We start from the raw sequence: 22,367 nt of genomic DNA on the forward strand, positions 1-22,367 counted from the left end.
GCAAATAAGTTCAGCTAATGTTCAGAGAGGTTAACATTGTTGCTACTGTAGCTTTTAGATACTAATGTGATTTCTGCACAATTCCTGTACATTTATTTTTAATGATCACAACTGATAATTACTATGTATGTTCATGAGTCTCTAATCTGGAACTCTGGATAATCCGTATTGCATCGATTAAAGTGAACTATAATCCATAAAAATCTTACCCATAATAAGTGCTAATCATAAGTGCCAGAATATTTTCATTTTTGCTGGAATTCACATGATTACTTTGAAAATGTTTTGAGTACAAGACAAAAGCGAACCGATCACGGGGAATGAATGGGGCGCCTCCAGCTAGATCCAGCTCGCAGAAGAAGGTGAAGATCAAGCTGAGGGCGCCCCATTAATTCCCTGTGATCGATTCGTTTTTGTCTTCTTTTACTGTAGCCACTACGGCTGGGGCTGGCGGCTTTGAGGGCTAATCCCAAATCCAGGAGCTTCCCGCAGATTTCAGACACACTTTTGTCCAGCTCGATCTGGACAAAAGCTCGATCTGAGTCAGAGCCCTCCCCGCCTCTCCCTCCTGCCCACCGCCTGCTTAAAGCTGACGGACGGGATCCTGAATAGCTGGCCAGCAGAAACTGCCTCCCGAGCCCTCTTGCCCAACGGGAGGTGAAGCGCTGGGGGGGAAGGTGTAAGGCTCCATCAAGCGGGTGATGGCTAGGAGCCTCCGAAATGAGAACTAGGGGCAGGGATTTTCGGTGGCTCCCGCCCATCGCCTGCTTGATCGAGCCTGTCACTACCCCTCCCCCTCCTCCTCCCGCCTCCCAACCAGCCTCCCGACCAGTCGACAGCTCCTCAGCGTTCACCTTCCTCCGCCACCACCGGCGCCCGACTCCTCAGAAGATGACAGACGGGCAGCGGCGCTGAGGCTGGGGGAGTGGGGGGGATATTCCCTTGCCGCTGCCCCCGAAAACTTTCAAGGAGGGTGGAAGCCCCAGCTCCCAGCCATCGCCCGTTTGATGGAGCCTGACACCTCCCCCCCCGCCTCCACGTTGCCGCCTGGCTGTCATCTTCTGAGAAGAGGAGGAGAAGGAGCCTTAACTTCCTTATTTATTTAGTCCAAACTTGGCAACATTTAAGACTTGTGGACTTCAACTCCCAGAATTCCTCAGCCAGCTTGGCTGAATCAGAGCCCTCCCCGCCTCCCCCTCCCGCCCACCCAGTGTTCGAGCGAACACCGAACCTGAACACGGGCTTTAAAAAAAGTTCAGGTTCAGCATGCCGAACACCGCAAAGTTTGGTACGAACCCGAACTGCAAGTTCAGTTCACCCAACACTACCCATTTAGCCACGCCCACAATCTGAGGGACCGTGAATTGGGCCCCCATTTAAAAAGTTTGAGGTCCCTTGCCCTAGATGGATGAAGTTAAACACAAAGAAATAATTTGTTCAACTGCGCAAAAACACCGAACCAAGTAAGAAAAAAAAGGATAAATCAATTTTAAAGCAAATTTATTGACAGAAAATCATACAGAAGATGTAGTTTTTCAATTTTTAGGATGCCTCTTTACTTTTCTGTCTGCAGGCTTTTTATCATCTATTGCAGATTCCTGAACAGGGAGCCATTTCAGAGGATTGCGACGGTAAATGGGCCATGGAGGCAGTGTGAGCTGTAATAAAAAAAATTAAGACACCCATTAAATGCTTAATTTTTGGTTAGGACAACCAAGATTAGGAGGAAAGGAAATTAATCTGGTGAGCAGTGCTTCCATATTGCTGTATAGTTGCTTTAAATGAAGATCAGGATAAAAGCCATTGGAAAAACAACAAAAAGCTGGAATATCAAGACAACAGAATAACATATAGTAATACAATGTTGATAATTTATTGACCAAATAAAAAATAATCATTTTGTGTGTGCTAGCATTACAGGTAGTTATTGCAAAACTTGATATTTTGAATATACTGTGTTTCCCTCACCCTCCTTTGAAAATAAGCTTTGCTCAAAAATATGTAAACACATGTGCAGCCTGTCCCTGCCATTTCCTCTGCTTAGGGTTAGGGAGACACAGCTGGAAATCAGTTAAGATGGCAAGAGGAGCCCTGTCTTGCTCCATTTATCTCAAAATAATAAGTAATAACAAATCCAATAATTAAAACTATGACTAAAAACCCTTATCAATTAAAAATTAAAAAGACTTCCCTAAAAATAAGGCCAAGTGCTTATTTCAGGGTTCAAAAAATATAAGACATGATCTTATTTTGGGAAAACAAGATATTATGTATATTCACTATAAAGTTATATTCTTACCAGGCACGATATAGCAAATCCACCCATTACTATGTAAACTGTCCAGCCAAATTGTTCAGTAATATATCCATAAATAAAGCCAACCACCTACAAGATAAAAATTAGATATAACAAAGGATATTCAAGTCTATTTCCCAAACCCAATATAACAATTTAAAATATATACAACAACTAAGGAAGTTACTGGATATTCATAAGAAAGTATCAATTATTATAGTTTCTATAGTTCGGGGCACAATGCTGAAAAATGTATAGATGTATAGACATCCAGGATGTTTTTACTGCAATGACAACTATTTTGAAAAACGACTGAGATCCAGAAAATATATTTGCTCCAATAATTGGAAGAGAAAAGTTTTTGCTTATTATCTAATGCATTGCATAAAATATTCTCAAGAATCTCATGCTTTTATCTCTTATGAATATATTTTCAGGAGGGTAAGGTGAAAAGAGGTGATGAATTTATAGCAATGGTGTTGTGTTTTTATTATACTTACAGCAGAGAAAAGAATTATTCCTTGAAAAATCTGCTCTGCTAGTTTTTGACCTTTGTAGTCCTGTGGAAAAAGAAAAATCAATAGCACCAATATTTTCCCCATCCCTAAGAATTATATAATATAAGAAGCCAAGAATGCATGTAAAAATAAATCTGAGGAAAAGCTGAGTATACTTAGAATTTCCATTATGCTGAGTACAGTTCATTTCTAATTTCTGTTGTCTGCTAAATATATAAATTAACTGTATTTACCCAGCACTGCCAAAAGGTTTATAATCAATTTACATTTGACTTTTGTAACATCTTTCGGTACAGCTAGCTATTGTAACCTCTAAGTGGTTCTGTCAGCTCACTTCTTGAAAGTTTATGCTTGTCTAACAAGGACCAGTGGATGGAAAAAAGATTTCGCTTTACTGCACTACAAAGAATTTTGAAAAATTCTTCAGATACTTGGGTTCTGTCTAGGTTTACACATTCTATTAATATTTAATGTGAACATGTAAACTTAATCATTGTGGCTTAGGTAATAATTCACAATCATAATTTGGTTGAAAGTGTGATTTTAGTTAACTGAAGTTATCAAAATTCAACTAGAACTGAAGGGAATGGACTAGTTGATTTTGATCCACTCATTTATACTTATTTATTTATTTATTATTTATTTATCTCCTTAGACTCAGAGCGGCTTACAACATGTTAACAATAGCACTTTTTAACAGAGCCAGCATATTGCCCCCACAATCTGGGTCCTCATTTATTTGCTCAATTGTACATCTTGTAATGTGATCAGGCAGCTCACAGAGTTAAAATGAAAATTAACCCCAAATACAAGTAAAGCAATTAAAATACCATTAAAAATTAAAAACAATCAGCAGGAGATTGGCATTCATCTTACAAACACCATAAGCACTGTATAGGTTGTAGGCCAGTGATGGTGAACCTATGGCATAGGTGCCACAGGTGGCATGCAGAGACATATCTGCTGGCACGTGAGCTGTAGCCCTAGTTCAGTTCCAACATGCATTTGTATGCCGGCCAGTTGGTTTTTGACTTGCACAGAGGCTCTGGGAGAGTGTTTTTGGTTTCCGGAAAGGAAGGGGAGGGCGAAACACGAATCTACTAGGCACACCAGAAGTTGAGAAACAGGCCATTTCTGGCCTCCAGGGTGTGGGGAAGCTGTTTCCGCCCTTCCCAGGCATTGAATTATGAGTGTGGGCACCCATGCCTGTGCGATACATATATATATATAAAAGGTTCGCCATCACTGTTATATGTAGGCTATTAAAGGACAATGCGCCACAGAGCTATGTCTTCAGGCCTTTCTAGTAAGTTAATAGGGTTCGGTCCAGTCAAATCTTGGGGTGGGGGATAATGTTCCAAAGGGTGGGCTCTGGGGCAGAAAATAATGTCTACTGTTTTTTGTCAGATGTAACTCCTTGGCAAATGGGAGCTACAACATGCCCTTCCTGACAGACTGATGGGGCAGAAAGATATAACCTAGGAGAGGTGGTCCCTGCAATAACTCCCCCCTGCCATCGGGCTTTATTTCATTAGCGTCACCTTGAATTGAACCCAAAAACCAATTGTTAACCATTGCAGCTTGTGGAGCAGTGGTTTAACATTTTGATTATGGCTGATCAAAGAATATCAATAATAGCCTGCATCATTGCATTTTGCACTTAGTTTTAGCTTCCATGTGCTCGTTAACTGCAGCTCATTGTACAGTGCATTACAGTACAGTGATCCCCCGCTCGTTGCGAGAGTTCCGTTCCAGGACCCCCCGCAACGAGCGGGTTTTCGCGAAGTAGCGCTGCGGAAGTAAAAACACCATCTGCGCATGTGCAGATGGTGTTTTTAACTTCCGCAGCGCTAGCGAGGAGCCGAAGATTGGGGGCGGCGCGGCTGTTTTAAAACGTCGCCGCCGACATGGGGGGCTCGCTAGCACCCCCCCGAACCCCCAACCCGGGTTTGGGGGGGTGCTAGCAAGCCCCCCATGTCGGCGGGGATGTTTTAAAACACCCGCGCGGCTTTCCAATGAGTCCCGAAGACAAACGCGGAAGTTTGACGTTTTTCTTCGGGACTCATTGGAAAGCTCCGATCGTTTTAAAACAGTTGCGCCGTTCTCCGCTGACTCCTGGCGAACTTCCCCGCTTTAGGAGTCAGCGGAGAACGGCGCGCCTGCTTGGCTTCCCTCGCCAGCGCAGCCAACGTGCGCTACGATCTTCCGGGCGAGCCAGTCTCATTGACAGAAGGCAGCCGCTTGGCCCGGGATGCTGGGCCGAGAGGAGCCGGGCTTGATCCGCTGAGCCTGGCTGGCCCGGAAGATCGTAGCGTGCGTTGGCTGCAGCGGCGGCGACATTGCTGCTGGCTTGGCTTCCCTCGCCGCTGCAGCCAACACGCGCTACGATCTTCCGGGCCAGCCAGGCTCAGCGGATCAAGCCCGGCTCCTCTCGGCCCAGCATCCCGGGCCAAGCGGCTGCCTTCCGTCACTGAGCCTGGCTCGCCCGGAAGATCGTAGCGTGCGTTGGCTGCAGCGGCAGCGACATTGCTGCCGGCTTGGCTTCCCTCGCCGCTGCAGCCAACGCGCGCTACGATCTTCCGGGCGAGCCAGGCTCAGTGACGGAAGGCAGCCGCTTGGCCCGGGATGCTGGGCCGAGAGGAGCCGGGCTTGATCCGCTGAGCCAGGCTGGCCCGGAAGATCGTAGCGCGCGTTGGCTGCAGTGGCGAGGGAAGCCAAGCCGGCAGCAATGTCGCTGCCGCTGCAGCCAACGCGCGCTACGATCTTCTGGGCGAGCCAGGCTCAGTCACGGAAGGCAGCTGCTTGGCCCGGGATGCTGGGCCGAAAGGAGCCGGGCTTGAAGATCGCAGCGCACGTTGGCTGCGGTGGCGAGGGCTTGCGATGGAGGGTGGAGGAAGCGGCCATGGGAGGGCGAGCTGCCTCAGGGAGGAGGATCGGGCGGCACCAGGTGGAGGCTGGAATTTCTCCGCTGGGAAGAAGCGGCGATGGATCATCCGTCTACCTCTGTCGGCTGCTCCGGGCCAGGGCGAAGGGCGGGCGAGCGGGTGCTGGGGAGGGCTTCTCGCCCTCCCGCCAGCAAGAGGGGGAGCGAACGGCGTGGGCGGGCGAAGGGCGGGCGAGCGGCAGCGAGGAGTTTGCGTGGGCGGTGGGGAAACTCCTCGCTGATGCCAGCAAGAGGGGGAAGACCCAGGGAAGCCGCCCAGCAGCTGATCTGCCGGGCGCCATCTACGCATGCGTGCCCATAGAAAAAAAGGGCACGCATGCGTAGATGGTGTTTTGACTTCCGGGTTGAAAAATCGCAAATTACCCTGTTCGCAATGGTCGGGGACGCAATAACCGGGGGATCACTGTAATCCAAGACTGACTTGAGAGCAGAGCCTCAAGAAAGTCAGGAAAAAGTACAAATAGCATATAATCCAAATTGTGCAAAGGCCCTCCTAAAGACAACTACCACCTGCTCAATACATTTAGAATCCCAGACTGAACATAGGTTTTGTCTTGAGCAGTGCCTTCCTATCCAGCTCCAAAGATCCTGAAAGCCCCAATCCTGAAGCCACTCAGTCCTGCAAGAGTTAAAGCCTGCTGCTCCCCAACCTCATGGTCAGGATTTCAACAGCATTATTTAATTACCAAGAACAGAAATGTATTTTTGGGTCTAATCAAGGTATTGATGATACTCTTCCACCTAGGAATGGATAACCTCACCCAGCAGCTTCATATAGACATTAAATATGAATAGAGAATGCTTTGAACTCTGCAGGACCCCATAAAGTAGGGACCAAGGGCAGGACCTCTTCCAATCAATACCAGCTGAAACTGCCTGCAGAAAAAGGAAGAAAACCAGCCAACCCCTACAGCCGACCCAGAAAGAGACTACATTTAGTGGTTTTGAAGGTGCTGACAGGTCAATTAGAGCAAGGATGGATGTACAGACCCATCCCACTCCCACTAGAGGTCATTTAAATGCACAATTTTGTTTCAGCCTCATATCCAGGCCTGAAACACAACTGTGGTTCATATAACCACTTTATCCACGATCCTCTGAAGCTGCTGATAAACTTCTCAACAACCTTCCTTAAAAAGGGTATGTTGGATTCTGTATGAACATTGTCTAATTAGATTAGTAACAATGGCTTCTTGAGGTGAGGGAAAACAATGACTCTTTAAAGCAGAGGTGTTGGCGGCCCACGGGCCAGATATGTCACATGCAGGACATGCCCACCCCAGTTCCACGAAGGGGGGGGGGGGAAATCACATGATGGCAAAGTGATGCCGCGAGTTTGACACCCAGCTTTAAAGGATGGGAGAACCACCTCCCCCTCTCTAGGAAGAATTAACCACCTTTAGAACCCAGCCATATACATTGTTACACTAAACAAGAGGATAAAAACTGGAAAGAGGAGGAAGAACCATTTAATACCTAAAGGAAAGAAGGAAATAAATGTAAACAAGCACAAGCATAATTATAAAATAGAAATTCTACATGGAATGAGTGCAATCTCTGTTTACTCAACTCTGTTAAGTAAACAATATTCATGTATTCAGATATTAAATATTATTCACATTTTGGATGGTGAATAATAATACCACCAATGAGACCTAATAGGCATGCCTTCTTGGTGTTGGCCCTTGCCTTTGGAATGATTCCCCATCCCAGTTTGACTGAACCCTGCAAGGCATTAGAAAGGCAATTCAGACTTGGTTCTTGGATCAGCCGCCCCGAGTCTTCGGAGAGGGGCGGCATACAAATCCAAGTAATAATAATAATAATAATAATAAAAATAATAATAATCAAGAGGAAAAATATATTGCTCAGTTGTATTTTAGTCTGATCATCAGTTCATATTTTTGATTTTGGTGATATTACTTTTATTCTGTATATATTTAACTATTTTGTAAGCCATTTAAATGTCTAATTGCTAGGAGCTTAAATGATTTGATTGTACACAATCAAGCTACCCATGTTGAATTATGTTTGGATTTGAGTGGCCATAAATAATCAAACAAAACAATCAAGTGAAAAATATAATCAATTTTGAAAAAAAGAGGGAATTGATAAGTCTAGTCTGCCCAATTTATGGAAAACCTCAAAAAAGAATTGGATGTTTAAAGCTCTATCAATAAATCCAATCCAATTGCCCTGGCACTCACACATCACAGGGATTTAAGTTTATTAATATCTAAATTTATTAACTTTGCCAAATGTTCCTTTAAAAATAGAGACTTTTGAGGGAGAAAATATGTTCAGCAGCACCTACTGGGATTTTATCTATATCAATATTCTGTCAATAGTAGGTAATATCTCCTTATTTACCCAGGTCTTTATTTATTTGTTAAATTTATTTGCTCTCTATCTAACTTTGGGGTTACTCTAGGTAGCTTTAGTAAATTTAACCAATGCAATATTTTTAATGTAGCGTTTCAATATTTTCCGAGGCCGGTTTGGTTTTATCTTTTTGATGTAGAATGCGTTTAACTGATTTTAGCACGGTCCTGATTGTTAATTCTGCTTTACCTAAGCCACCCGTCAAATACAGATATAAGACAACGGATAAAAATCCTACGGAAAGAAAAAGGCTTATTTTCGAGAATACCAATTTAGGTATTGAATTTTACACAACTCGAGAGGGAATAATTCAAAGGCCGGGAGGAAAACAGAGGACGCGTAAGAATGGAATCTCTTTGTTTTGTATTCCGAACCCGAACATCTTTCCGCCTTAATGGGCACCTATCGGTCACCGGACCTTCAGGCGCCTCTATTTTAGGACACGTCTCCTTATCAGCCCCGACAGTCAGGCAGTTCCTACTATCTGGTGCCGGGATGCTTTACCGCTTCCTGCCCGACCTCGAAGCCGGGCGGGCGGCATTGTTCCATACTCTAGCTTTGGAGGGGGGCGGCCGAGGGAGGGGGCGACAAGCGATGGAGGCAAGTCCCGGGACGCCCCCGCCTTACCATCTGCGTCGGGATGGATCGGAAGAAGTTGAGCATGGTGCACGGCGGAGCAGCGGCGTCTAGGTCTCTGCGGCCGTCAGCGCTTTCCGAGAGGAAGGGGGGCAGCGGGGGCTCCTCGGCTCTGCAGGGAGGAAGCGGGCTCTCCGGCGGCTGCAAAGAGTCGCCCTGAGGGTTGCCGTTGGAGGCGGGCGAGCCGAGCGATGAGCAGTCCAAGGGCACTTCCGGCTTCTTGCTCAAGACGGCTTTATGCCGTAAGGCGGGCGCTCTTGGATATTCCGGATTCGACGTCCTCTTGCCCCGCCTCATCATTTTTGAATTTCCGGCTCGCCTAGGGCGGGGTGTGGGGAGGAGGCGCTCTTCCCCTCCTGTGGATTCATTCCAGAAAAAAATACCAACTCCGCCGGTGGATGCTGCCGTCTGTCGGCCGACGGGCAGTAGCACTATGACGTCACAGGGCTCGCGGCCAACGGTGGAGTGTCAGTTCGCCATGACAACAAGCGCAAGGAGGCGTTTCCTCACTCCTTTTGGTGAGAAAAGGGCCTTAAGTGAAGATGACGTCCAGCGTGTTGCCGCTCTGTTTATTTTTTCCTCTACAACAAAAAATAAAAATACAAAAAAATTAGTGGGTCTAGTTATGGAGACATATTTGACATTAAGGGTTTCGTGAATCAAGGTACCGCTTTTAAAAAATGAAAAAATAAAAATCAGGCACAGTGATAGGCACCTTTTATTTTTCCAGCTGCTGATTAACAATGCTTTTGGTGTTGAGTTGGCAATTCGCGCGTGGCCGCCAGACTGTGCAAAGGAAAAGGAGAACTAGAAGGAGCTCTGGATTCTGGGCCAGCAAGTAAGACTCGTGGGAATACACCGGCCTGTTTACCATACTGTGGGGACAGAACTGCTGGAATGATGTGAAATGAATAATAAGCCTTATACTATGTGTTATGCAGATGTAATACATTTCCCTTTTTGCTATATAGTGGATCTATTCTAGTCGGGTGCCCAGCATCTCTGAGCGAGGGGGATGGAAGGCAAGCGAATGATGGGGTTTCCTTTTGAAAAGTACAGTAGCAGTAGTTTCGTTTTAACTGATGAATGCTTCCAAAGCACCTGAGGGTAGAAGAAGAAGCTATGGGTAGAAACTAATCAAGGAGAGAAGTAACTTAGAACTAAGGAGAAATCTCCTGACAGTCAGAACCGTTGATCAGAGGAACAGCTTGCCTCCAGAAATTGTGAATGCCCCAACACTGGAAGTCTTTAAGCAGATGTTGAATAATCATTTGCCTGAAGTGGTATAGAGTTTCCTGCCTAAGCAGGGGGTTGGACTAGAAGACCTCCAAGGTTCCTTCCAACTCTGTTGTTGTTATTAGTATTAGTATTAATATTATTTATATTTAACTGATGACACTTGCAGCAGTAATGACCTAGGGGCGTTTTGAAACAGGGTTACATAATAGAAACATTGAAGAGGTAACTTGTTTAAACCTTGCAGAGCATCTGATATGTAGCTGCAGAAGAGCAACATGATCTCTGTATTTGTCCCTACAGTCACTTGACTAGTTGATACTTTTAACAGCTAACAATAATGGTTGAATGGGGTGATTCTACATCTTGATTCTTGAGCAACTTTTATATAACAACAAATGTCTTAAAATGTGCACTTACAATCAACCGATGGAACAGCTTGCCTTCAGAAGTTGTGGGAACTTCATCACTATAAGCTTTTAAGAAGAGAGTGGACTGGCATCTGTCAAAAATGGTGTAGGGTCTGCTTGGGTGGGTTGGGGGGGTTTGGACTAGATAGGGCTCATCAACCTTTTGGACCTAAGGGACCACTAAATTCATAATTTTAAATCCCACAGACCACTAATATGATTTTTTAAAATATATATATAAATAGTATTTAGCGCAATATAAAAAAATGCAAATAATTTTATGCAGACCACCAAAATTATTTCATGTACCATCCATGGTCCATGGACCACCGGTTGGTGACCATTGGACTAGATGACTTACAAGGCCCCTTCCAATTCTTTTGATCTCTAACTGTATAATATTGACAGATATTGATAATTTGAAAGGCACTGTAAATATAGAACGTTGAAGATGCCATTAAGCTACTGCTCCCTGCCCCAAGTCAGTACAGGATTCAAACTGATGCATTTGTAATAGATTTAGCCAAACCCGTAACTATATAGGTATATTGGTTGTTCTGTAACATGCAATAATCTTGATTAAGGAGTGATTTAGTGAATGTCAACTTTGCAGATGATACTAAACTTCTCAGGGCTCTAAAAATAAAAAAATGTTGACCTCCCAATAGATTTCTATAGAGAGAATACGCCTTGAATAAAATAAAGTGAGATATGTTCACTATACTTTCCCCCAATTTCATACATTTTTTGGAGTATAAGACGCACTGGAGTGTAAGACCCACCTTATTTTTGGGGGAGGAAAACAAGGGGAAAAATTCTGCCTCTGCCTCCCAGCAAACAGGACAGATAGTATACATTGTTTGCTGTGTATTTCTGTGCATGTGTGCCTGACCCATAGAAATAGCAAAGAATTGGAGAAATGTACATTATTCCAGTATATTAATGCCAGTAAGGTTTTTTAAATGTAGTCACACTAACTCCTCCCAATTATTTAAATAGATCTACTCCAAACATGACTAGGTTTAACTCAGCTGCCTTATCTTAATACTAAAACAGAACACTTACATTTCAGATTATACTTTACAGATCTTTAAAATTAAAGGATGATGGTCAGATTCCAAAAGATCTCTTGTATGGTGAATTAGTGCAGGGAAAGCACCCCAGAGGGAGACCACAGCTGTGATATAAGGATATAGGTAAGAGTGATTTAAAGTGGACATTAAGAGCTGGGAAATCTTGACCTCTGATCATTCAGCTGGGAAACCTTGACCTCTGATCATTAAGCTTGGAGGCTAAAGACGCAGCCTTCTCCTTTTAGAGAAGACACTTGTTTGGCAGGATGTGGCAAAGAGGCAGTCCCGGAACCAGGGAAATCCTGGGGCCAGGCAGGGGACAGAATGGATCTGCGCTCAGTGTAGAAGGCATTGCCACTCTCGGATTGGCCTTTTTAGCCATACTAGATGCTGTTCTAGGAACTCTTTCCAGAGCATGATACCATTGTCTTTCAAGACTGAAGTTTGCCAATGAGAAATTTGATGTGGCTTTCTGATAGTATGGTTATTCTCTGTTATTTAAAAGAAGATAAAATACTGCTGGGACTCTTCAGACAAGCATTTATTTTAAAAAGCTTCTTCATTTTGTTGTTTAGGACAATAATAAAGCAATCTTTAAAAATAAGTCTAATAATTTGAACATTCTGCAGATATTTATAGTTATTGACTTACCTCCTTGTATCCAGCAGAAAATAAAAATCGGTGTCTCTCCCAGCAATTTGCTTCCTTGCAGGTAGTTTCATTTTCTGTTTAGCAAGTGGCCTCAAATTAGCTGAGGATCGGATTGCTTGACTTAACAGACTCTGATTTGTTTGCTGCAAGGAAGTAAATTGCTGGGAGGCAGAGGCCAAAGGCTGGGGGTGGCTGGGTGAGGCTACATTCGGTATATAAGACACACCCAGGTTTTCACCCTCTTTTGGGGAGTAAAAAGGTGCCTCTTATACTCCAAAAAATATGGCACTCTACACTGAAGAGATCTGAGCTGTCTGTAATCAATATTTTTTAAAAAGATTATAGCAGATAATGAAAATGCTGTTTTCATGTGCAGTAGCTGTTAAAAAATATTAGCTAAATTCCATTTTAAGATTCAGCAAGAAATATGAAAAATAAAAAAAGCTAATGTTGTATTACTCTCTCATAAATTGACAGTATGTCTGCACTGGAATATTTTGTACAATTGTAATCATACTAAAGTTGTGAAAACACAGAAAAGTGGTTCAAAATTATTAGAAAACATCTCACTAGAACCGTGATGGTGAATGTATGACACACATGCCACCTGTAGCACGCAGAGCCATATGGGAGGGCACGTGACATTTTTCTATGTTTCAGCTCCAGTGCGCAGGCCAGCTGATTTTCTGGCCAGCTGATTTTTGGCCTTTGGAAAGGCCATTTCCTCCTCCGGACACTTCAGAGAAGCTTCCCTGAAGCTCCAGAGGCAAAAAAAGGTTCCCCAACAGACAAACTGGAAGTTCAGAAAAATGCACTTCCGCTTTGTCTGTTTGGGCATATTGTTTTTATCTAATGGCCGTGATGGTGAGGGGTACAGCTGTATTGGTATGAACCCACTGATTTTTGGTGATTTCCCGCCCCCGGTGTCTGTGTGGAAGAAACTGTCAGCTGTGCTTCGGATGAAGTTTAAAGGTCAGCATTAAAACAAGGGGGGTAGAGTGGGAGAGCTTCTTCTGACACAGAGACGCTAGGGGAAAAAATTGCCCCAAATCAGTGGGTTCATAGTGATACGGCTCTCCGGACCACACCAGTGTGATCACTTTAAATGTACACTAATCAGCATACATTAAAATGAAATTTCATTGCATTCCGCTCTCAAAAGATAACCATTATACACATACCCACATACTTACACATATGACACAGTCCTATTACATATGATTACATAATTACATTTCAAAATGTTTTTTCTAGGCAAATGTTGAATATCTGATATTTCCTAAAATTTTTGTATCTGTCTGTCTGTCTATCTATCCAAACTTCTATGCTGCCCAATCCCAAAGGACTTAGGGCGGCTTACCACAATATAAAAAGATACAAATACAATAAATAGAAGTCAAATATAAGCTTCTACAGAGCCAGGGCAGCCACAGAGAAGGCCCTTCCTCGCGGCCCCACCAACCTGCATTACTTAGTCGACAGGACCTATGTTTGTTTGTTTGTTTGTTTGTTTATTTATTTATTTTAGATTTGTATGCCGCCTCTCTACGTAGACTCATAGACATTACTACTACTTACATGTGAATTTTACACGTTGTAACTTATTGGATCTCTTTGCATGTTTAGAGATTTTCTTAGTTATATTCCTTTTTTGTAGATGTGTCAAGAGATTTTGTTTTACATCCACAAAGAAAATGTCATTAAAAAAAGGTACTTATTCCTCTAAATAATTTTTTTTAAAAAATACTCAGATGCTTTTATTCTAACAATGGCTTTTTTTTTTCATTGCAGTAAATATAATCATCCTCGTATTTGTTTTTGTTATATTTATATTAATACTGCTTGACAACATTCTGGGTCTCAGTGAGCTCTTAAAAAAAGAATTACCAGGTATTCCTCTATTTCTGTATTTTAATGCTGCTTCAATAAAAACGTTTGATGGGAAATAAATACTGTACTCTTGTATATGCTCCAATAAGCTTTAAAACATCTTGCATGGTGGCACTATTTAATTTTGATTCCATACTACATTAACCTTGGTTCATGTAGGACAAAATCTGGTCACCCAACATGCTAAATCAAAATGTAATGTTTTATATAATTATTTGTAGATTCCAAGCCACCAGGATTTCAGCCACTAGATTTTATACCTGAAAAAGCTCCTCAAAAACTTGTAGCAAAAGAAAATGACAAGGAAATTCCTGTGGTCCTTACAGCATGCGAAGAAAGGCTTGGGGGTGTAATTGCAGCTGTGAACAGTATTCAGCAAAACACCAAATCTAATGTTGCATTCCATATTGTCACTTTGAATGACACCGTGGATCATCTGAGGTAAAAAAAACATAACAGAATTATTCTTGTAGGATATAATTCCAGCTAATTCAGCAATATTTGATATTTCTGTTTCTTTTTTAATTATGTAGGTCATGGCTTAGTAAAACCAGTTTAAAAAATGTTCAATACCGAATTTTGAATTTTGATCCTGGCATGCTGGCTGGAAAAGTACAGCTAGACTCAAAGATGCCAAATTCCATAAAACCGGTAAAAAACTCCTGATTTACGATATTTTACTGTAAATATAACATTTTCACCTTTACTGATAATTTATGTTTCAATGTATGCTTAGTTATTACTTTTAAGAAAGTTGTCTTTTAATATTATAATCCTTAATTCTCTTTTGCATATTTGATTTAGTTGGATAGTTTTTGTAATTCACATCTTATTCACCAAAGTTACCCTAATACTTCTATTTAATCTTGTATTGTATGAAGGTGTATCAAAGATATTTGATTACAAGTATCTAATGCTTGCCATGCCATAATTGTTTTTATTGCCTTTTGTTTCTTCCTAGCTGACCTTTGCAAGATTCTATCTACCTAATTGGGTCCCAAATGCAGGAAAGGCCATTTATTTGGATGATGACGTGATTGTACAAGGTTTGGCACTTTGCTTTTTAAATATGCTTAACAACATATAAGTTCCCTTTCAGCACATCAACCTTCTCCATATCTGGTGCCAATGAGATGGGTTGGGATCTTAGCTCCCAGCAATCATAGCATTTATAATTCCGATTCCTCCTCTTTTTGTAGTGTATTTCTTTGGCACGCTGCTTTTGAAAGACCAAAAGTAGTTTTTGAAAAAAAAATATGTCGAGTTCTCCCCCTTTAGAATAATGAATCATGTTTTATAAACCAAAAACTTTATAATAAACAGTGTTCCAAGACTTCCCAACTGTTTGTGCCAGTGTTCATATTTGTTGTTTGAAGAATATGCTGTGCACTTTTAGGAAGTCACCCACCACTGGAGCCTTTGTAAAATACCAAGAACATTTTTGCCATACATTTAAGTGACAAATTGGGGAGGTTGGAGGAGATTAACACTAGAGAATGTAGAGAGAATGCTAACAGAGCTATTGTACTTTTGCCTTGATTGATTTAAACTTTTAATCTAGTATCTTTTCATTTTCCCCCCTGTTGTTTGTATCTGAATTTATGTTTTTATGATTGTCAGCTACCTAAACTGATTTGATTAAAATGGGTAGCCATGGGTGGAAGGCATATACTGTGTATCTGAACATAAAACTTGATGAAGGTAATAACTTATTTCTAGCTGAAATATTGTTGGTGGAGATACTCAATCATCCAGGTCATGGTTGTCCCAAAGGTTGTCCCAGAACTGAAGAAACGTCTTGTATGAGAAGCAAAATGTTTCAAATAAAAATACCCAAGAAAGTGCAGTTGCCTTTGGAAAAAAGTACCTTTGGGACAGCTGAAATATGAGTTTGTAGTAGTTTAATGAGCTTATTTCTATCAGGTACAAATATGAGTTGAACATTAAAAAAAAATTTTTTTTTGAAATTATTGTATGCATGATTATGGCCTCCATCTAAATAATAGTATAAGTTTATATGCTGTATTTGGTTCCAGTAGCTACGGATCTCAACAAGGGACTCTGAGTGGTGTCCACCATCACATCTGAATTAAGTTACAAGGTTTTTTACCAGCATATACCCATATTGTATTACAAAATTGCCTGAGAGATGCCTTTTGTTTTAATTTTGTTTTAAAACTAGTTCATTTTGTGGTGCATAAGCTTTTGTTCAAGTGGAAAAGCTCTTTGGATATACAGATACGAGTTTTAAACCTTACATGGCATTTATTGGAATAGCATTCACTGTTCGAACCATGTTTTCCCGAAAATAAGACCATGTGTTATATTTTTTTGAACCCTGAAATAAGCACTTGGCCTTATTGCCATGAACTCAAAAACCCAATAGGGCTTATTATCAGGGGATGTCTTATTTTGTGGGAAACAGGGTATGTATATTCTAAATGTTGGAAAAGACCATTGAGACATTTATGTTAAAATGACAAAATGCAGGTTCTAATTTGCTTGCAGTAGCAGCTACTCATTGCACATGGTGCATTTTCAGGTGATATCCTTGAACTTTACAACACTCAATTGCAATCAGGCCATGCAGCGGCATTCTCGGATGATTGTGATTCTACCTCAAATAAGTTTTCTGTCCGTGGAGCAGGAAATCAGGTAAAAGCAGCTCTGAAAATTTAATTTGTATTATGTTGTAATTGGTTTTTTTACTGTTTTATTATTGTTCACTGCCCAGAATTGCTTCCCTTGAGATAGGCGGTTATAAAAATGTGAATAAGAATGAAAGATTCTAGTTGTTAGAACATTATTTTAATTATCTGGTTCCATTCTTGACTTGGAACTTTTACAAAAGTTTTAGTATCATATCCAGTTCTAGGAAAGCATTTTTTTCAAATTACAAAATATAAATAGTAACCTCTTGCTAGTATGTTTCATGATTGGATCTTTTATCACTGAGAAATAAATTAAATAGTACTTTATTTGTTAGTTTAAAGCTTTTTGCAGTTGCATGCTTATTTATGTAGGTGGTCTTTAATTCTCCTGGTAACTTGACTCCTGGTCACCGTCTGAACTAATCTTTACAATTTACTTGGCAATATTTTGGGAAGTGGCTTGCCATTGCCCATTTCGTAGAGAAAAGTTCCTGGCCTCCTGTTTCTAGCCCGATAGCTTAACTACTATAGGTAGTCCTTTTTAGTGACAAGTGGGACTTAGCAACTTGGTAGTTCAGAAAAGCAATTGCTAAGTGAAACCAGAGATGTTTATCTTATTTCATCTTTCCTTTAATTCAGTGGTTCTCAACCTTTCTAATGCCGTGACCCCTTAATACAGTTCCTCATGTTGTGGTGACCCCCAACCATAAGTCTAGCCCCAATTTCCCAACAGAGCTTTAAGCTGATTGGCAGGAAGGTCAGAGGGACTCCCCCACTGTAAACGCCTAATGGGTCAGATTGTAAAAATATATTCCAAGGCGCCAGAATAGACACTTTAACTCCTAACACCATGGGAAATTTGTCTTTTCCCATGGTATTAGGCGACCCCTGTGAAATGGTTGTTCGACCCCCAAGGGTGTCCCGACCCCCAGGTTGAGAACCACTGCTTTAACTGAAGGGCATAAATGTGAGGCTTGGTTGTAAAGTTACTTTTTCATCACTGTCGTAATTCAAAACTTGCTAAACAAAGGCTAACTATACATCAAACTGTATACAACTGCATAGGAAGATATTTTTAAGTGGACAGTGAGACAGTAGAAAGTATAGCCAGAACTTATACCCAGCCTCCCGCTTATTTGCTTTTTATTTCTTTCAGGGTTACATATATTCAGCAAGTTAGACCTGTTTAGTCCTTCTGAGACTACAGGAAATCTAAGGCCTAAATAAGTTAAACATTTCAATTTGAAAAAAGGCAATGACAGACCATTTCCACACTCAGAAAGGAACTTGAAAAATGAACCTAATCATTCAAAATCAAGTCTGATTTTTTTTAAATGGGATGGCTTAAAAGGAAATCCTATTGAATAAAGGTCATTTGTGTGATGTTCCGTGTAGATTTAGTAATTCCTGCTTTCTGAGTAACTATTGATGGTGGCTGCCAGTATTTATATTTAAAATAATCTAATGTAATTATGGAAACAACTCTGTCCAATTTTCTGGTTTTCCACACAGAAAGGAAGCAGGTGTAAGTATGGGTGGGCTACTGCCCGGATGGGGTGGAGGGACACTGTGGGGTAGCAAAAATGAAGCTCCACCCCAGACACCCAATTTGCACTAAAAGATGTTGAAAGATAAGCTACGCCCACAGTGTGGTAGTAAAAATTTTGGTAGCTCTCCACTGGATGTAAGTGAAGAAACTTTTGGAATAGAAATTAGGAATGAAACTGTTATCTGAGGTCTAATTTCTATTTATTTTCAGTATAATTACATGGGATTTCTTGATTATAAAAAGGAACTGGTTCGAAAGCTCTCCATCAAAGCAAGCACCTGTTCTTTTAATCCTGGTGTGTTTGTTGCAAATCTAACAGAATGGAAAATACAAAATGTCACTAAGCAATTAGAGAAATGGATGTCACTTAATGTTGTGTGAGTATGTGCAGTTTTCTTATTTGATAGTTGAAGAAAGGGACTAATTGTATGTGAAGGTGGGAAGCAGAGATAAAAATACTCTGTTTTATCAGTCTTCCTTAACCTGTTGTCTATTCGAAAATTCTGCAAGCAGCAGTCTAAAATACTTAGAAAGGCCCTTAGGCCATTTCAGCATTGTTAATATTGAAAAAATGAGATACCACACTGTATATACGCCCTTAGTGTGCAGCTTGTCACAATGTGATCTACATTTTGACATAGGAGCCCAATCACACTGAGATGATACTAAGTCCCATTTATATATACCATGTGAGGTACAAATCCTATTCAGGATTGTACATTGCTGATATGGTAGCTCAAAGCTTAGCACCTTTTTTGATGCCATTTATATGTCTTCCTATGTCTGGGTGTTCAGCAACCTGTTTGGCTTCCCATTGTAAATTGAAGTTAAAGTTGTTGGACAGATGTGCAAGTGCTAGTGGGGGTTTTCTGGATTTGAGGAATGTCAACACCAGTAGGAGTGAATTGTACATATTTTTTTCTGCATTCTCTCATTGATGCATCTTGCCTTCATAAAACTGGCAATGCTATATGGCTCAGGAAGCAACTAAGTCAGAGTGGTTTTAATATACAGTATATATTTATAATCCTCATGGTGTCGGATGATCCTTTTACTAGTAAGGCAACTGTTAAGACATACTGGGGCAAAGTATTACACACAGAGTAAACCAACCCTAGAGCTGATGATATGAGGATGACCGCTAAAGCTGCTCTTTTAGTTCCGTATAATTTCTGAAGTATGTTGCTCCTAGTATTGATTTTTGCAGCTATATTCTTTAGCTGTATCTTACAGAAGAGAGACCAATTCAACGTTACTCCAAGGTACAATGCGAATTATTCATTGTGAATATTAAGTTTGCCATTAAATATTTTAAAAACAATGCAACAACAATGTAAATAATACATTAAAAACAAAATTGCAATCTGTTAATTATATTATCTATGAAAATGGTTTTTGTTAATAATTATGCTTTTGGTTTAGCTGATAATCTCCATTTTCTTAATCACTGACTAGAGAAGAGATATATAGCAAGACTCTTTCTGGAAGTATCACTACACCACCTCTGCTAATTGTTTTTTACAAACGACATTCAAAAATTAACCCTATGTGGAATGTTCGCCATCTTGGTAAGTAGAGAGAAGAAATCAATTTTACGTTAACATTGTGCTTCCATCAAATTGGAACTAATTTGACTAATCAAACTTTGAAATTATCATCCTTTTTTCCTTCTTTCAGTACTAAGTTTAGTAATTTTGGACTGAATGTTGATGGAATGGGAATATAGTATTTTCATTTCTCATGCATGCTCAAAATTTCTGAAATGAAGTGTTTTTCAATGGTTTCTGTGGGCCTGGAGGGAATAGGCAAAGCCCAACTGCCATGTGTTGAAATTCACTAGTAGGATGTTTTTCATCCCCTGCAATGAAGTGATTGGTTTTCCTCTGGAAGAATATCATTCCAATTATTGTCTACTTAAGAAAATTGACCTTTTTAAATACAGTGAACTTGAAACTTCTGTGATATTTCAGTATGCATTTAACAATTAGTTTATTACAGAAATATAATCTTCAGGCCCCTAAAATAAAGTTTATGTCCAATGTTTAGAGTATTGTTCAATGACAAAGAAAATACCCTGCTCAAAAAAAATAAAGGGAACACTTAAAACAACACAATATAACTCCAAGTAAATCAAACTGTGAAATCAAACTATCCAGTTAGGAAGCAACTCTGATTGACAATCAATTTCACATGCTGTTGTGCACATTCAACTTTGTACAGAACAAAGTATTCAATGAGAATATTTCATTCATTCAGATCTAGGATGTGTTATTTGAGTGTTCCCTTTATTTTTTTGAGCAGTATATTTCTGATAAAAATGTCAGTGTTTGAACCTATCAAGTGGTTAATTCCACCTGTGGTTGAAAACCCGTAGAAACAACTTCTGCCTCATGATTTCTTGTTATATTTGTCTTATTCCATTTAAAGGTTCAAGTGCCGGCAACAGATACTCGCCACAGTTTGTGAAAGCTGCCAAATTACTCCACTGGAATGGACATTTCAAGCCCTGGGGGCGAACGGCATCCTTTGCAGATGTTTGGGAAAAATGGTACATTCCTGATCCTAGTGGCAAATTTAACCTGATTCGCAGGCACAGTGAGATTTATAAAGCATATTAATAAAAACTTAACACCTACATGCTTTTCTCAGGAAACCTTTAAGATCAGAATGAAATCAGTAATGATATTTCTGTTTAATGTACACTAAATTTGAGAAAGACTTGAAATTGTATGCCTGAAGCAGCAGCTCGGTGGCTTCAAGTGCAAGATGAAGAATAGCTTACTGACTACAGGTAATCCTGAACTTAAAACAATTGGGACCGGAATTTACATTGAAGGTTGTTGTGGTCAGACCCGAATTTTGTGAAAATGTTCATGATAGTCATGAAGCAAATCTCATGCTCCAGTTCCCTAATGGGCAATTTTTTGCTGGAATTTTGCAAAAGGGGCCACACATCACAATGATTGCAGGATATTGCAAGTGGTTATAAATGTGAGCTAGTTGCTAAGCGCCTACACGGTAATCATGCAACCACCACAGGATGGTGCAAAGGTTATAAGTAAAAGTCATAATTCACTTTTTCCGAGGCTGGCATCATTTTTAAATGTCTTAAACGGTTGTTAAATTGAGCACTACTTGTACTCAGCAAGACCAGATGAATTCTTCAGCCATAAACTTTTATAAATGAAACATTACAAAATAAACTTCACCGAGGAATTACATTTATTCTCCTGGGTATTTAAATAAGGAATATCTCCCTCTTAGCAATAACCCATCAAAATGTTTTGTTAGAACCTTTTCTCTTTAGTATTTAGTTGTTTACACTTACCATATTTCAGAGTGTAAGATTGCGCCTTTCTCCCCCCAAAAATATTTAGGTGTCTTATAGATAGAATACGGGTGGTTTTGGCCACCTGAACCCTCCACACCATGTTTTTTGCCTTGTCCGGCACCCAGAAGCACCCTGCAGTGCTTTGCATGACCCACATCTGCCAAAAATGGACCCGTTTTTGGGATCCCAAACCTTCTGCGCATGATGTTTTTGCCCCCTCCAACCCCCCAGCACTTTGCAGGCCAAAAATAGGCACATTCCTGGGTAAAATGGGCCATGCAGAGCACTGTAGTGTGCTTCTGGGGCTGCCTGAACACACATAGTCTGAAAAATATGATATTTAAGTCTTTTGTTGATTTAATGTTTGTGTCATCTAGTAAATGATGGAAGAAACTGCCCAACAACACTAAAGCAATTGGTTTAAATTCATGGAAAAATCTTGATTTGTTTGTATGCAAGTTCAAATTAATATACATTTGGTAACTATAATAAAAAGTAATGTAGAGCTGAGGAATTTATGCAGTTTCTGTTGGATAAAGTCGCTCAGATTCGAATGGACCTGGAATCTGAGCAATGTCGACTGAGATGACAGGGGCAGGCCTTAGTCCCATTGTGTGAGATGAATTTGAATCTGTGACTTCTGAGGAAGTGGACAAGGCAGTAGTAGCAATGAATTCCTCCACTTGTCTGTTGGACCTGTGTCCCTCCTGGCTGATTTCAGCCAGCAGGGGTGGGAGTGTCACACGAGACTGGCTCCAGATATTAGTTAAGTAGTGTTTTTGAGTGAGGGATTGTTTCCG

The 22,367-nt window shown here is 40.8% G+C and overlaps 2 protein-coding genes across 9 annotated transcripts in view; one reads left to right on the forward strand and one right to left on the reverse strand.

Moving 5' to 3' along the window:
- Positions 1–1,483: 1,483 nt before the first annotated feature.
- Positions 1,484–9,158, reverse strand: SPCS1 (signal peptidase complex subunit 1). The gene is made up of 4 exons (XM_070738662.1): positions 8,768–9,158; positions 2,797–2,856; positions 2,300–2,386; positions 1,484–1,658 (listed from the first exon to the last, which is right to left on the reverse strand). The coding sequence occupies exons 1-4, from the start codon at positions 9,074–9,076 to the stop codon at positions 1,536–1,538; spliced, it is 579 nt and encodes a 192-aa protein (XP_070594763.1). The 5' UTR covers positions 9,077–9,158; the 3' UTR covers positions 1,484–1,535.
- The window catches only part of GLT8D1 (glycosyltransferase 8 domain containing 1), a 37,091-nt gene continuing 23,790 nt past the window's right edge, over positions 9,067–22,367 (forward strand). For 2 of the 8 annotated variants that reach the window (XM_070738656.1, XM_070738657.1), the window contains exons 1-11: positions 9,208–9,294; positions 9,507–9,614; positions 13,804–13,856; positions 13,938–14,036; positions 14,258–14,477; positions 14,570–14,687; positions 14,998–15,082; positions 16,579–16,691; positions 18,447–18,613; positions 19,692–19,804; positions 20,664–20,784. In XM_070738656.1, the coding sequence (XP_070594757.1) occupies positions 9,520–9,614; positions 13,804–13,856; positions 13,938–14,036; positions 14,258–14,477; positions 14,570–14,687; positions 14,998–15,082; positions 16,579–16,691; positions 18,447–18,613; positions 19,692–19,804; positions 20,664–20,784 (1,184 nt within the window). In that variant the 5' untranslated portion in view covers positions 9,208–9,294; positions 9,507–9,519. Of the gene's footprint in view, positions 9,720–11,508; positions 11,619–13,803; positions 13,857–13,937; positions 14,037–14,257; positions 14,478–14,569; positions 14,688–14,997; positions 15,083–16,578; positions 16,692–18,446; positions 18,614–19,691; positions 19,805–20,663; positions 21,458–22,367 lie in introns of those variants that run through there. The other 6 variants (XM_070738654.1, XM_070738659.1, XM_070738660.1 and 3 more) reach the window with 6 other exon arrangements.

The sequence above is a fragment of the Erythrolamprus reginae genome, chromosome 2, assembly GCF_031021105.1.
Source record: "Erythrolamprus reginae isolate rEryReg1 chromosome 2, rEryReg1.hap1, whole genome shotgun sequence".
Classification (NCBI taxonomy): domain Eukaryota; kingdom Metazoa; phylum Chordata; class Lepidosauria; order Squamata; family Dipsadidae; genus Erythrolamprus; species Erythrolamprus reginae.

Coding starts and splice junctions, on each gene's coding strand:
- SPCS1 (XM_070738662.1), bottom strand. CDS start 9,076: ATGATGAGGCGGGGCAAGAGGACGTCGAATCCGGAATATCCAAGAGCG. Junction 2,857..8,767: donor GATCCATCCCGACGCAGATG/GTAAGGCGGGGG, acceptor CTTTTTCCACAG/GACTACAAAGGTCAAAAACT. Junction 1,659..2,299: donor GATTTGCTATATCGTGCCTG/GTAAGAATATAA, acceptor TTTTTATTACAG/CTCACACTGCCTCCATGGCC.